The sequence below is a fragment of the Littorina saxatilis genome, linkage group LG2 (assembly GCF_037325665.1).
Source record: "Littorina saxatilis isolate snail1 linkage group LG2, US_GU_Lsax_2.0, whole genome shotgun sequence".
NCBI lineage: Eukaryota > Metazoa > Mollusca > Gastropoda > Littorinimorpha > Littorinidae > Littorina > Littorina saxatilis.
Genome location: NC_090246.1, coordinates 52,674,426 through 52,690,147, shown reverse-complemented (window position 1 = coordinate 52,690,147; position 15,722 = coordinate 52,674,426). Strand labels below are relative to the sequence as shown.

The window sequence follows — 15,722 nt, the reverse complement described above, 5'->3', positions numbered from 1 at the left end:
TCACAAAACTCTCGTTGTTAAGATGTAAGACAAATATGTAAAAGAGTCATGCACAAAAATTCCATTCAATTCCGCTTAAAGATCTTTCTTTCTTTCTTTATTTGGTGTTTAATGTCGTTTTCAACCACAAAGGTTATATCGCGACGGGGAAAGGAGGGAGATGGGATAGAGCCACTTGTCAATTGTTTCTTGTTCACAAAAGCACTAATCAACAAGAAGGGCAAAGCCCACACGACTCATGCTGAACAGACCTTGATCTTTCTTTCAGAAATGACAAATATCAGTTTAACTCAAACTGACCTGGAACTTGAAGATATGTAACCTAATGTGAGTTAGTATGAAAATATAATGTATTTCCCTCACACATATGTAGTTTTGGAAGAGTTATTTTCAATAGTTCAAGGTCAAGGTCACTTCAAAATATATACATTTCAACTTTGAAGGACCCTTGCGACCTTGACCTTGAAGCAAGGTCAACCAAACTGGTGTCCAAAGATAGGGCTTACTTTGCCCTGTATAGCATACATAGCTAAGGTTGCCATTCTCAATAACTTCAGAAAAAACTGTGAAAATGTGAAAAACAATCGTTTTTAAGACAACAATTATGGCCCCTGTGACCTTGAAGTGAGGTCAAGTTGCCAAACATGTTTCTGAAGATCTTGTAACCATACACCATCAGGCCACAATTGGTGTTGATAGACTTAATAGTGTCCAAGAAATATACAATGTTAAAGGTTTCACAGACGGACGGGGGGGGGGGGGGGGGGGGGGGGGGGGGGGGGGGGGGGGGACGGACGCCCGGACGCCCGGAAGGACAGGCGGACGATGTCGGTGAGTATATAGACTCACTTTTGTAAGTATAATGTATTTCCCTCACACATATGTAGATTTGGAAGAGTTACCTTCCATAGTTCAAGGTCAATTCAAACTATGTATACAATCCAACTTTAAAGGACCCTTGCGACCAAGGTCAACCAAACTGGTGTCCAAAGATAGGGCTTACATTGCCCTGTATAGCATACATAGCTAAGGTTGCCATTCTCGATAACTTCATAAAAAAATGCGAAAATGTGAAAAATGGTCGTTTTTAAGACAACAATTACGGCCCCTGTGACCTTGAACTTGAAGTGAGGTCAAGTTGCCGCACATGTTTTTTGAGATCTTGTAACCATACACCATCAGGCCACATCAGGTGTTGATAGACTTAATAGTGTCCAAGAAATATCCAACGTTAAAGTTTTCCGGACGGACGGACGGCGGGACGGACGGACGGACGACTCGGGTGAGTACATAGACTCACTTTTGCTTCGCATGTGAGTCAAAAATTTGCTCCAGGGGCTTGCAACGTAGTACAATGTATCACCTTAATGGGAGAATGCAAGTTTCCAGTACAAAGGACTTAACATTTCTTACATACTGCTTGACTAAAATCTTTACAAAAATTGACTATATTCTATACAAGAAACACATAACAAGGGTAAAAAGAGAAACAGAATCCGTTAGTCGCCTCTTACGACATGCTGGGGAGCATCGGGTAAATTCTTCCCCCTAACCCGCGGGGGGTGCTTAAAGATCACAAACTACAATATTGGAAACACGCCGTTAAGGTGTAAAAGATTCACACCAGCACAGTCATTCAATCCCAATCCCCCCCCCCCCCCCCCCCCCCCCCAGAAACAAAGGACAATTTCCCACTCATATAATCCAAACCTAAAACAGCACCATCAAAATCACAATAACATTATTGGTTTGGGTTTGTGTGTATGCGATTGAGAGGGAGAGAGAGAGAAACAAGTCGCGTAAGGCGAAAATACAATATTTAGTCAAGTAGCTGTCGAACTCACAGAATGAAACTGAACGCAACGCAACGCAGCAAGACCGTATACTCGTAGCATCGTCACTCCACCGCCCGTGGCAAAGGCAGTGCACGTGGAATTGACAAGAAGAGCGGGGTATTCGTTGCGCTGAGAAGGATAGCACGCTTTTCTGTACCTCTCTTCGTTTTAACTTTCTGAGCGTGTTTTTAATCCAAACATATCATATCTATATATTTTTGGAATCAGGAACCGACAAGGAATAAGATGAAAGTGTTTTTAAATTGATTTCGAAAAAAAAATTTTGATAATAATTTTTATATATTTAATTTTCAGAGCTTGTTTTTAATCCGAATATAACATATTTATATGTTTTTGGAATCAGCAAATGATGGAGAATAAGATAAACGTAAATTTGGATCGTTTTATAAATTTTTATTTTTTTTTACATTTTTCAGATTTTTAACCTTTTAACTACCAAGTTTATTGTTGTGTAGACTCCCTCAGCTCCCAAGTTATTTTGAGCAGAGACGGTCAAAAACGGGTATGCGTGTTTAAATTATTATTACTCAGTTTCTCTTTGTCAGATTGATAAAAAAAATTGGTATGTTATTGGATAGGGATCAAACTTCAAAGAGTATGTGTTCTTCTTCTTGGTGGTATGTATGTCGCAGTGTTATCATGATTTATCTACCTGTTGACCTGTCAATAAAGTTGAAAAATTACGCTTACTTGTTGCTCCGGTATATCATCCGTTTCGCTGTCACTTGTTGATATTCATTGAACAATCAAAGTAGGTCAGATCAGCAGTGTTCACAGAAATGCTGATGTCGAAGCCAGAATCTTCTAATTGATGTCTATTTTCGTGGAGATAATCCAGCATAGTCATGAAATCAGGATCACTGTCATGTCGGCACCAAGCGCCCAACAAATTTGGTGAAAAAAGATCGATTGTAACTCTCACAGAGATCGAAAGCACATGGGGAAAAAACAAGGCGGAAGTGAGACAATCCCACAATGCATTTGCAACCGTCTTATTACTACTGCTCGCGCACAACAACCGCAAACAACCGAAACAGACGCTACACCGGCGAGGGGCGGTATCGGGCGGTATGGGAATAGCGGCAATGGTGGAAGACGGGCGGTATCGGGCGGTATGGTAGTTAAAAGGTTAATGAGCAAACTCATTAATTAATTTGTAAGCCTCCAAGCTGAAATGCAATACCAAAGTCCGGGCGTCGTCGAAGATTACTTGACCAAAATTTCAACCAATTTGGTTGAAAAATGAGAGCGTGACAGTGCCGCCTCAACTTTCACGAAAAGCCGGATATGACGTCATCAAAGACATTTATCAAAAAAATGAAAAAAACGTTCGGGGATTTCATACCCAGGAACTCTCATGTCAAATTTCATAAAGATCGGTCCAGTAGTTTAGTCTGAATCGCTCTACACACACACACAGACAGACAGACAGACGCACATACACCACGACCCTCGTTTCGATTCCCCCTCGATGTTAAAATATTTAGTCAAAACTTGACTAAATATAAAAAGAAGACAGGAAGAAAGAGGGAGAGAGAGAGTGGGTTCTGCCTAACAGGCAACAGTTATTGATCAGCAACCATGATCACATATTAAGTTATTCCAAGTCAAGAAAAATCTACAAGTACAAGTGCCCAAGGCAGCATCAAAATGCTCAATTCTTTTTTCAACAATTATACACTGGGATCTTTCTGAAATTCAGGAAAGAACTCTTAAATTCACTTGTTTCTTATCTTTTGACGGGAATTTGTAAGTTCCAGACAATACGCGTGTATTATGTGGCAAATATCTGAGACTACTCACTGTGTGCGCTGCAAGCTGAAAACCGGGTCGCTCACTAAGAAACTGGAGAGAAGTGACAACAGGATGAGCAGCAGGATTGGAGCCAGCTGCAGAAGCAACGTTAGGCTGCTCTGTAACAAACACAACATTCACAAAGATAAGTCGACACCATACCTCACAACTCATGAAGGGAAGCATGCTTCAATTCCTGTGATTGAACACAGTTTCCTTTTGTGTTGATTCATTTCACATATTCGGCAACTTTACACAAACAGACTGAAACATTCTTAAACATGAAAACAAATCACAGCTGTGTTGGTTTGGTCAAATTCTATACTCTCAATAGGTCTTGGTCCTGACGGTAAAAGATGTAGATATATGACTTTGAATTTATGTGAACATGGAGCATCTGATAGTAAACACAGGTGGTACAATGCATACAGAGGAACCCCCCTTTTAACATATCCCCAATTTAAGACTTCATCCTTTTTAAGACATTGCTTTTTCAGATTTTCTGTTAGCCTCCATTGTAAAAATCATTGTTGATGTTCTCAGATTTGTAGAGCTCTTAAAAGACAGGTTCCAGTGTATTCAAATAGAGCACACAGAAGGTTAATCTGTAACTTGCACCTCATTCGTTTGCCTAGACTACAGTTAGAGGACTACTAGTTACAAACAGCAAGTGTCTGTCACACGCCAACACAGCAGGGGCTGGGACATACCATGGTGATCGCACATGCAGACAGAAATCAAACTTGTCTGTGTCCATCAAAGGTCAACAGATCTGTTAAGAAAAGCCACCTTAAAACAAAGAAATGTTTGACAAAGCGACTGAAAACCAGCTTATTGCCTTGCACCTCAATGGTGTTTTTGGTCACTTTCTTTGAACATTTGTAACATCAGGGAAAGTTCAAATGAATACACCCCTTTGGAGTTTCGAGTGCGCATGCACGGCTAGTCACATGTTTGGCGGCAGGGGGCGCTCCGTTGTACCAAACACACTCAAGATCCATTCCGCTTAAACCATGAAACTATCGTGGGACAAAAACCACAGAAATATCAAAGAGATAAGAGCTTACGAGGGAAAACTTGAACGCAATCGGCAATGTACCTCTTCTGAAGACCTCGTGTTTGGTACAATTTGCAATCCCAGCATGCAATGCGCGGATTTTCTCGCGACGCGAGATTTGCTCTCACCTGAGACTCCGAAAAGGTGTATTGAACATCCACCTTCTACCATCCTGTACATTTAGATGCTCTGAAGCCAAAAGTCAAAGAGAAAAAGAAGGGAAGTAAAAGTTAAACAATGAACTTCAATTGATCAACCTCTATTGACTGCTCTTCTTGACATCCAAAGGACAAAATGCAGTGAAAAGTGACAAAGTCACAGTCTTTAGACCTGAGTAAAAAAAAAGAAAAAGCAAACTCCTCCGAATTGCACACGCAAGGACTGCACAGACACGGCAGAAAAAGAAAAAGCAGCATGCAGCCAGGGAGAGTACCCGGTGCAAGTAGAGGAGAACCACTGTCGTGAACGAAACAGGTTCTGCTGGCTTTTTGGGGGACGCCCCAGCCCCTTTCTTGTGACTTCGTCTACGAGACTGTCAACAACAGTAACAAGAGATCTTGTCAACTAATCAGATGTATGCAAGAAGGCTGTGCTTTACTTTCAGTCTTAATTTGCTTTCACGATACCTTTGTTTTATCATTCTAACAGTAATGCCTAGACATCTGGGCCTCAAATGTGCGATTAACAAATATGAAATAAAAAATAATGTTAAAGACTATTTCAGCTCAAAAATCATTTCAGATTCGCCTTCTAAAAGTTGAATACTGTTCAGTCACCAAAACCTTGACTGCGTACTTTACCAAGGCTGATGATCGAGCCATACAGAAACCATAAAAATACTTGCATCATACTGTGCATATTTTGTCTAGTTCAAGACAAAATAGAAAAGCCTGGCCTTAAGATCTGCACTATTACATCATGCAACAACTGAACAAGACAAGTGCCTGATCCAGACAATAGCCACAGACTTACCTCAGAATTCTGCTGTTCTCGCCCACCATACGAATATGTGTAGTAGTGGGATCTTTGGTTGTGAGTGTGCCTGTGTCTGTTTACATTACCTGCAAATAAAACATTTTGTTTTAGTAAAAATTACATAAAGAACAATATATAGACTAAACATCAATCTCACAGAAGTCAGCAATCAGCATGTCACAGGTAATACTGTACATTTCTGTGTGTTTAAATCCTGCTTGATCTTATGAAGTTCTGCATAATTTTCAACATGCCTGCATTTTTGGAAGCAACAAGTTGCATTTCTTATCCCAATTTCCATTACATGAAAGCAGCCTTTTGTCGTTCCTGTGTGTGTGTGTGTGTGTGTGTGTGTGTGTGTGTGTGTGTGTGTGTGTGTGTGTGTGTGTGTGTGTGTGTGTGTGTGTGTGTGTGTGTGTGTGTGTGTGTGTGTGTGTGTGAAATTAGATAAACAAACAAACAAGAGAGAAAAACAAACAACCCACCTGACGGAAATCCTCCGCCAAAAAACATGTTGAACAGTTCCTCTGGTGTTATGTCACCTGCACAAAAAAGCAACAACAAATGCAATGAGCCATACACTGTATATGAGCCTGTGCCAAAACGTGCTTGCCAAAATGGGACATTTGGGGTTGAAAACCAAACTGGAAATAATACTGTCTTATCTTTATACACTAATTGACTTTGTATAGTGTAACTATTTCCATAACCAAAAAGATAACTTGGGCTTTACTTTTTGCGAAAAAACAAAAAAAGGCATCAACATAGCTGTGTGTCAACTATAACGCGAGACACAGCATTTTCATAAGTATCTTTATAAGTTCTTAACTGATTTGCTTCAAATTTACTCAGCAAGTAAGATTTACATCCCAAAAGAGATTCATTGAGGAACTTCTAAAATGGACCTTGTATTTTGAAAAATAAGACACCCATCACTGTGTCCTGAGTTACAGTTGACACACTCCAGTCGCAAGAAATCCTGTAAAAAAATTAAAAACAGAGAAGATGTTTCAAAGACTAGAATATTTTATTAAAACCATCATTTGCAACTCAAACAAACCTCAAAATCACATGAAAAAGAAAGCAAAGTAGAAAAACTAGTCCCTGCTGTGTCAACTGTAACGGGGTCAAGGAAGACATGAAAATGGCACTGTGTCTCATGTTCCGGTTGACACACAAAGTCAGGAACACACACTGTAATGTGACAAGAGAATAAGAAATGCCAAAATGCCAGGTGTTACATGCAGGAAGTGCAAAATAAGGATAAGATGTCTTCAAATGTACAAATTCATTGGAAAATGGATGGCAAGAATCTCAAAAACACAACAGAAAACTAACCAAAACATTCCCAAATAGTGGTATATTTACACCATCAGCTTATACAGAAAGTTCCTGCAGTTAATGTTCGTGAACATTACATTCCAGTCTGAACGAGTCAAAAGTCATTAAACAAACAATTTTGCACTCAAAACTGGTTAAATAAAAATGAAAAATTAAAACGCAAGTTCATGGAGAAAACAAGGTAAAATTACAAACGCCCAAGGGAAATGTCAATCTCATGAATATCCTCCACATCCACACATTAAGTGTCACTTGCACTCTCAAATAGTCATGCACATAATCAAAGAAACACATGGCACACTAGCACCCTACAAAGGTAAATACAAGACTTGATCAATCCCAAATTGGTAATCAGAGATTTAAAACAAAAATGTGCACCTCTACCAATAAATACACACAAGCATTCAAAGTACCACAATGTACAAGACTAGAGAAAATCACAGATCAGCTTTCACACATAGCTTTAGCTGCCAATGCCTACATGTAAAATAATATGATAATGATAACTGCAAAGTTCGTAAAATTGGCTTCCCCCATCAAATAAATTAATCTACTCGGGCTATGCATGATCAGCAAACTTGCCAGACTGTCACTGTCAGAAGGGAGTCAGACCAAACCAGATGCAGACCTGTTTACACTAAACCCGAGGCAAGAGTACTTTCCCAAAACGTTGAGTGTATTTTTCAAAAAGTTGGTGTACTTTGCAAGCAAAGCCATACGCGTGGGTGCAAACGTGTTTGTGTAAGAATAGCATGTCTTCTGTTCCTCTCCAAAGTTCGTTCATGGCAGACATCGTAGCGTTCAGGGTCCAGCTTTAGCCGTTGTCTGTACTCTTTGGATCGCTCGTTGTTCTGCTTCCGGACTCGTTCAGCCTGGGGTGACAATCTGACTTGCAGTCGCAGACCTTACAATCACGAAAAAGAAATGAGGCTCAAGTACAAGACAGAAAAATATTTGTCCACAGCACATCTAGAATTTAATGACATGTTCAAGTGCAGTTTCTACAGCACTGACCCCTGTCTCTTCTACCTCTCCCAGATAAATGTAACATTTCACTTTTAAGAGCAACAATACCACTTCTAACATCAGTCCTAAGAACTAAGACTGTACTGGATTTCTTACAAAGAGATGTGTCTAAGTTGACACAATCACCATAAATTAATATGCTTTCATCTGCAGAGTCATTTATTTACAAGGCTGGTAATTGAGGTAACTAAAAAAACAAGTAACAAAGGACATAAAACAATACTGTGTCCTTCCCAAGAAAAGTTACGGTCGACATGCATTCCTCGTAAATCAAAGCTACAAACATTAAACAAAAAAAAACCACAACCCTAAACTCTCAATTCCAAAAGTTAAAAGTAAAACGCAGACCTTAAATAGAAAAGAAAGGCATACGTATGTAAATGCATAACTGTCCAAAAATACTTTGTGTCATTCGTAACCGAGACACAGTGAGAGTTACATGTCTTGCGTTACGATTGACGCAAGAAGATCCCCGAGTGGCCTTCTCGAAAAATATTTCTCAACCAAACCAAGAACAAGTCGCTTAAGGCGAAAATACAACATTTAGTCAAGTAGCTGTCGAACTCACAGAATGAAACTGAACGCAATGCAATTTTTCAGCAAGACCGTATACTCGTAGCATCGTCAGTCCACCGCTCATGACAAAGGCAGGGAAATTGACAAGAAGAGCGGGGTAGTAGTTGCGCTAAGAAGGATAGCACGCTTTTCTGTACCATTCTTCGTTTGAACTTTCTGAGCGTGTTTTTAATCCAAACATATCATATCTATATGTTTTTGGAATCAGGAACCGATAAGGAATAAGATGAAAGTGTTTTTATATTGATTTCGACAATTTAATTTTGATTATAATTTTTATATTTTTAATTTTCAGAGCTTGTTTTTAATCTAAATATAACATATTTATATGTTTTTAGAATCAGAAAATGATGAAGAATAAGATGAACGTAAATTTGAATCGTTTTATAAAAAAAATTGTTGTTTTTACAATTTTCAGATTTTTAATGACCAAAGTCATTAATTAATTTTTAAGCCACCAAGCTGAAATGCAATACCGAAGTCCGGCCTTCGTCGAAGATTGCTTGGCCAAAATTTCAATCAATTTGATTGAAAAATGAGGGTGTGACAGTGCCGCCTCAACTTTTACAAAAATCCGGATATGACGTCATCAAAGGTATTTATCGAAAAAAAGAAAAAAACGTTCGGGGATATCATTCCCAGGAACTTTCATGTAAAATTTCATAAAGATCGGTCCAGTAGTTTGGTTTGAATCGCTCTACACGCACGCACACACACACGCACGCACGCACACACTCACACACACACATACACCACGACCCTCGTTTCGATTCCCCCTCTATGTTAAAACATTTAGTCAAAACTTGACTAAATGTAAAAACAAGTCCGAAAATTCATACATTACTTGCTAATCCAAGCGGAACCATTGTTTGCTGTTGCTATTGCTAGCCGTGAAAATGTTCAGTCGATCGTAACAAAGACATCACAGAATATGGATCGATCGTAACGAAGACCCAAACTGTCCCTGTGTCTTAATTCAACAAAAAAACAACCAGCGTGCTTCAACGAACTTTTTCAGTCCAGACAAATGCTTAAAATATGAAAGGAAGAATCACCCAGAACATATTCTTTGCTACTAGCTATAACACAGCGAATAAGTAAAAAACTTGAAGAATTTTAAGTCGATCGTAACTTTATGTCGATCGTAACGCTCTTCAAACAGGAGACATGAAACGAAAACTTACCTTCCCTGCGAAAGTCGGTCATCCGTGTAGCAAAATGGAGTCCAACTGCGTGCGTGTAACGTTTTTGCTATTTATAACAGCAGCCCCGATACTTCCGCGGTCATTTAAAATAAGTTATTGAATATTGAGCGATCGTAACAAAAAGACATGAAAATTGCATTCAACCTAAAAACTTCTCAAAACTACTTAAAATACTTTTATTTTAAATCAATTGTTTGCAAATCAAATAAAACTTTTTATTTACTGCTGCTTACAACTTTCGGTTGCGATAATGACGTTCGTAGATTCGAAAATCGAGGGACGTATCGTGAGTTCGCTGGAGACACAGGGAGTTACGATCGCTATGGACGTTTTTGACATCAAATATTTTGCCAATAAACATCTTTTTTTTCGTAGACATCATCTTTTCGTGGTAATTTAGGGTACATTTATCAATATTATGGGCACTGTTTCTAACTTGCCGACGGAGATTTCTGGACCGCGGACGAACAAAACACCATGTACGGAATGTCCCACTTTTAAGTCGCCGGATTTGCTCGCTTCGGCTAACATTTTTATTTTTTTCATGTAGGTGTAATGCATGCAAGCTTCTGAAACTGTCTTTGCTATGTCTTTAACATACATGCTTTCAAACTATTCAGTGCTTTTTGCGATTGAAAGTGCGGTTGATGAACAGTAATGCATGAACATGTCGGCTCTTTCGGCAGACCACGTTTTGGCACAGGCTCATATATGCACACTCATTTGAGTGCATCGTGCAGAAGATGTGTGCATTCGTCGCCTGTTCTGTGCTGCTTACCGCTCCAGCTACTGCCAATGATGACTGTACAAACAATGAACAAACATACTTCGTTTTTAAAACCTCTTTTTTTTTTCTTTTTTTTTTAGAAAACTGAGCTGAAACTTTTGCTTGTGTGATCTTTCACTTTCAGGCACCAAGGAAGGACAATCTGAAGTGAGGGTATTCTAATAACACTAATAGGGCAAGATTCAACCCTTATCAATAAAACTCTTATTACAAATCTGTCAGAATCACCAGCAGTATGTGACACTTATCAAGGACTTGTATAAAGTGTCTCTCCTTATAGCAACTCCCACCCCGTAGTCAGAATGGGGCGGGGATATAGCTCAGTTGGTAGCGCGCTGGATTTGTATTCAGTTGGCCGCTGTCAGCGCGAGTTCGATCCCAGGTTCGGCGGAAATTTATTTCACAGAGTCAACTTTGTGTGCAGACTCTCTTCGGTGTCCGAACCACCCCCCGTGTATACTACATTGGGTGTGCACGTTAAAGATCCCACGATTGACAAAAGGGTCTTTCCTGGCAAAATTGCTTAGGCACAGTTAATAATTGTCTACCATACCCGTGTGACTTGGAATAAGGCCGTGAAAGGTAAATATGCGCCGACATGGCTGCAATCTACTGGCCGTATAAAATTTCATCTCACACGGCATCACTGCAGAGCGCCTAGAACTGTACCCACGGAATATGCGCGATATAAGCCTCATTGATTGATTGAGTCAAGGTCTACTATTGTTTTTTCATCGATACTTACCTTCAAAGCCTCCATGAGTGTAGTCTGAGGTCTGCTGTGAGGCCTGTTGCAATTCTGGGCCATACACATCATACTTTCTGCGCTTGTCTGCGTCACTCAACACTGAGTAGGCATTTCCAATGGCTGTAAGATATAGGCATGGAGACATGAGACCTTGTCCTTGAGTGTGTGTGTGTGTGTGTGTGTGTGTGGTAGGACTGGGTGGCCGAGTGGTAACGCACTTGCGCTCGGAAGCGAGAGGTTGCGAGTTCGACCCTGGGTCAGGGCGTTAGCAATTTTCTCCCCCCTTTCCTAACCTAGGTGGTGGGTTCAAGTGCTAGTCTTTCGGATGAGACGAAAAACCGAGGTCCCTTCGTGTACATACATTGGGGTGTGCACGTTAAAGATCCCACGATTGACAAAAGGGTCTTTCCTGGCAAAATTGTATAGGCATAGATAAAAATGTCCACCAAAATACCCGTGTGACTTGGAATAATAGGCCGTGAAAAGTAGGATATGCGCCGAAATGGCTGCGATCTGCTGGCCGATGTGAATGCGTGATGTATTGTGTAAAAACAATTCCATCTCACACGGCATAAATAAATCCCTGCGCCTTGAATATGTGCGCGATATAAAATTGCATAAAAAAAATAAATTAAATAAAAAATAAAAATAAATCCCTGCGCTTAGAACTGTACCCACGGAATACGCGCGATATAAGCCTCATATTGATTGATTGATTGATTGATTGGTTGATTGATTGATTGATTGATTGATTGATTGATTGATTGATTGTGTGTGTGATTGATTGACATTGTGTGTGTGTGTGTGTGTGTGTGTGTGTGTGTGTGTGTGTGTGTGTGTGTGTGTGTGTGACAATGCTGGGCAGTAAACTCCAAAATTCAAATATTGATTATTCAAACCATATTATGCTAACCATGTAACTCATTAGTCTGGGAGATAAACAGACCTGTTTTTCTTAAACTAATAAAAGTATACCTAGTCCTAAAAGTAAAAGTCACAGCTTTGTCTTTCTTTTCAAATAATTCTGCATTACAAAATAACAAGCCTCCCAATATCTCCTCTATCAGTATCACTCAGTAAAATGATTCAGTCCAAGCAAAAATTGCTAGAAAATCACGAATCATTCCATTCAAGACAAGACAGAAAATGACTGCCAACAATATACACTTTTTTGGGGCAAAAACTATACCAAGCTATCTTCAAACTCAATATAGTAGACCTCTCAATGACACATTTTCTTTACACAGATCTGCAGAAGTAGCAATACCTTTAAAAGCTTCAGTGGCACCGGGTGCCTTGTTTTTGTCTGGATGCATCTGAAGAGCCAGCTTTCTGTAGGCCTTTTTCAGGTCAACCTCTGTACAGTCCTTCTTCACAAACAGCACTTCATAGTAATCCTTGCACTTTCGTATCCTGCACATCAGAACAAAATGCTCAAAGTTAAAAAAAAATTAAATTACATTTTTTTTTAAACTTGACGGGCGCAGTGGCATAGTGGATAAGACATCTGCCTCCTACTGAGTCCTAATCAGAAGGTTGTGAGTTCAAATCCCGGCCGCGGCCACCTGGTGGGTTAAGGATGGATATTTTTTCCGATCTCCCAGGTCAACTAAGGTGCAGACCTACTAGTGCCTTATCCCCCGTCGTGTGTACACGCAAGCACAAGACCAAGTGCGCACGGAAAAGATCCTGTAATCCATGTCAGAGTTCAGTGGGTTATAGAAACCCGAAAATACCCAGCATGCTTTGGATTGGATTGGATTGGATTGGATAAGATTTACAGTCCAGTGAGGTTACCCTCATGGAAATTCGGGCTGCTTTCTCCCCGGGGAAAGCGAGCTGCCATACATACGGCGCTACCCATATATTTTTTTTTCCTGCATGCGTGTATTCATGTTTCCTGAGACTTAATGCCGTGTGAGATGGATTTTTTTTTACTTTATTCCAAGTCCCACGGGTATTTGATGGACATTTTTATCTATGCCTATACAATTTTGCCAGGAAAGACCCTTTTGTCAATCGTGGGATCTTTAACGTGCACACCCCAATGTAGTGTACACGAAGGGACCTCGGTTTTTCGTCTCATCCGAAAGACTAGCACTTGAACCCACCACCTAGGTTAGGAAAGGGGGGAGAAAATTGCGGCCTGACCCAGGCCTGAACACGCAACCTCTCGCTTCCGAGCGCAAGTGCGTTACCACTCGGCCACCCAGTCCGGAAAGCGGTAAAAACCATCATACATGTAAAAGCCGTGGGAGTATCACTTTCAGCCCATGAACGAAACAAACAAACAAAAACTTAATTCAATTTATAAAACAATAAACGAAACAAATGTTATTAATATTATCCAAATGACTGAAAGTGCATGATGACATTCCCAATCCTACACACCACAGAAGAGGAAATACGAAAAAAAGTGAATGAGGAAGAAGAAGATTGAAAATGTACCTTCTGACGGATGCTATCTGTTCTTCTGTATAGTCAGCCGTTTCATTCTCCTTGTTTTCAGTTGATGCCTCTCGATGCCCACTTCCTCTCCTCCTCCGTACTTCCTCACTCCCCTTTGTCTCTTCAGATTTGGGTTCTTCGTCATCATCGTTCACCTCCTCTAGCTTGTTCAAAAGCTCTGAGGACAATACAAGTGCTCAATTAGCATGCATGTGTACAACACACCCATGTGGAATGAACAGATGTAGTACCTACAACAGGCCAACGAACATAAAAAACAACAACATAATATTGAGACAATGATAGTTCAGTGTTCACGTTAACTTGCCTTCTTTTTTCATTTTACCAGTTTTCATGTGAAAACACTGAATTGAAAAATGATAGGTTCTCCAGCCACAGCCTTCAGGATGGGTAGAATCCTTAATGTTCATTATGTAAGCTGATTGACTGATTGCAGCTACATAGCAAGACAGTGATAGTGAATTTGACTGCAATAGTCCATACAGCATTTACAGGTCACTTTCACAGATCATTCCAAGTCCCACAGTAAAACGAAAGTGACTTCTTCAGTCAGAATTCATTCAAGAGAATTATGTGGTTATTCAAAGTGAACAAATTGCTGTAAAAAGATATTCATTGGCAGGTTATGTAGCCTATTAGTATTACCCCCAGCTCCTGCATCCAAATAAGAAACTGGCTAATATTCCGTTCAGTGACGGTGCTAACCCGAATCCTTGATCTTTCTTTCACAAAGGTCAACAAACCCACTTGTCTGATTATATTAAGCAAAAACAGCTAAGATAAGTGCTCAAATATTCCTTAGAGTTCAGATTTTCATACTCTCATTTTGACAGGGATTTTTTCCCGAACATGTATGGATCCAAACCCCATGAACTGCCAACACTTTGGTCATCATTATTATACGAGATCATTCGTCGGTTTCGAAAGTTTCGGATAGCCTTCCTGTCGCACCAAAATGTCCATACCTTGTGCCTTCTTGGATGGATACAGTCTTTCAGCTTTATTCAGGAATTTGATTGCTTTCTCGTAATTTCCAGCGGCGACACATCGCTGTGCAATCGCGAAACACCGATCGCTCTCATCCTTGTTGCCGTCCATTTTGCTGATATTTACGGGCCGACACAGAATGTTACGCTGCGTGTGATTGGCTCGTACGTTTACCTATGGGACGTAACTGTGTAAAGCGAGTCTCAGTGGCCAAGGCAAATGACACCAAGAAATAATTGCTTTTAAGTATCTTCTGCCGTAATCTTATTCATATATTTACGTGGGGTGGATAAGTTATATATTTGAGCATGTAAGGGCCATTGTATATCATCCTCCGTCAAAGGATGACTAAAACCAATCAAATACAGGCTTTCAAGCGCAAGAGCATGCAAGGGGGAGAAGTATGTACACGTCATGAGTTTTGGTGACGATCGGGAACACAAGTTTCCTCCCTCTAAAGCAACCTCAATTCTTGCTCAAATTTATTTTGTCCGAGTACAAAATACATGCACATTAAATATGTATTCAGTTTCTAATTCGCACTGAACTTAACCCCCTCCCCCCTCCCCCAATGAGTGCTCCACACTCTATCCTTTTTTTCCTTCAAAAATGTTGCATAGAATTCACCAGAACTATGCTGGCCCAACCATTTTATATTATATCAGTTGTGTTACATATGAAAGGTATGACAAAGGGTCCTTGTCAATGTTCCTATAGAGAATACTACATGGCTTGGTGTGTCGTACCCGATTTTACATAAGTTACTTTTTTAAATATTGAAATGTGAGTGAAAGCGTTACATTGCAGTACTTTTCTGATCTTCATAGGGCACATAAGAAGCAACTGTGTGGCACAGAACAGAATTAGCTTAAACAAAACCAACAAAGGAAAAACAAAAAAA

General features: G+C 40.0%; 1 protein-coding gene and 1 long non-coding RNA gene across 2 annotated transcripts in view; both read right to left on the bottom strand.

Annotated features, from left to right (window-relative positions):
- LOC138959244 (dnaJ homolog subfamily B member 14-like) overlaps positions 1-14,942 on the bottom strand; it is a 29,680-nt gene extending 14,738 nt beyond the window's left edge. The window contains exons 1-7 of the mRNA XM_070330646.1: positions 14,800-14,942; positions 13,814-13,991; positions 12,633-12,778; positions 11,363-11,485; positions 6,168-6,224; positions 5,680-5,768; positions 3,660-3,769 (exon numbers count right to left, since the gene is read on the bottom strand). Coding sequence (XP_070186747.1) covers positions 3,660-3,769; positions 5,680-5,768; positions 6,168-6,224; positions 11,363-11,485; positions 12,633-12,778; positions 13,814-13,991; positions 14,800-14,932 — 836 coding nt within the window. The 5' untranslated portion in view covers positions 14,933-14,942. The remainder of the gene's footprint in view (positions 1-3,659; positions 3,770-5,679; positions 5,769-6,167; positions 6,225-11,362; positions 11,486-12,632; positions 12,779-13,813; positions 13,992-14,799) is intronic.
- LOC138959255 (uncharacterized) lies at positions 6,691-10,140 on the bottom strand. Its single transcript, XR_011453673.1, has 2 exons — positions 9,810-10,140; positions 6,691-7,927 (listed from the first exon to the last, which is right to left on the bottom strand). It is a non-coding gene; the product is annotated as an uncharacterized lncRNA (long non-coding RNA).
- Positions 14,943-15,722: the final 780 nt, after the last annotated feature.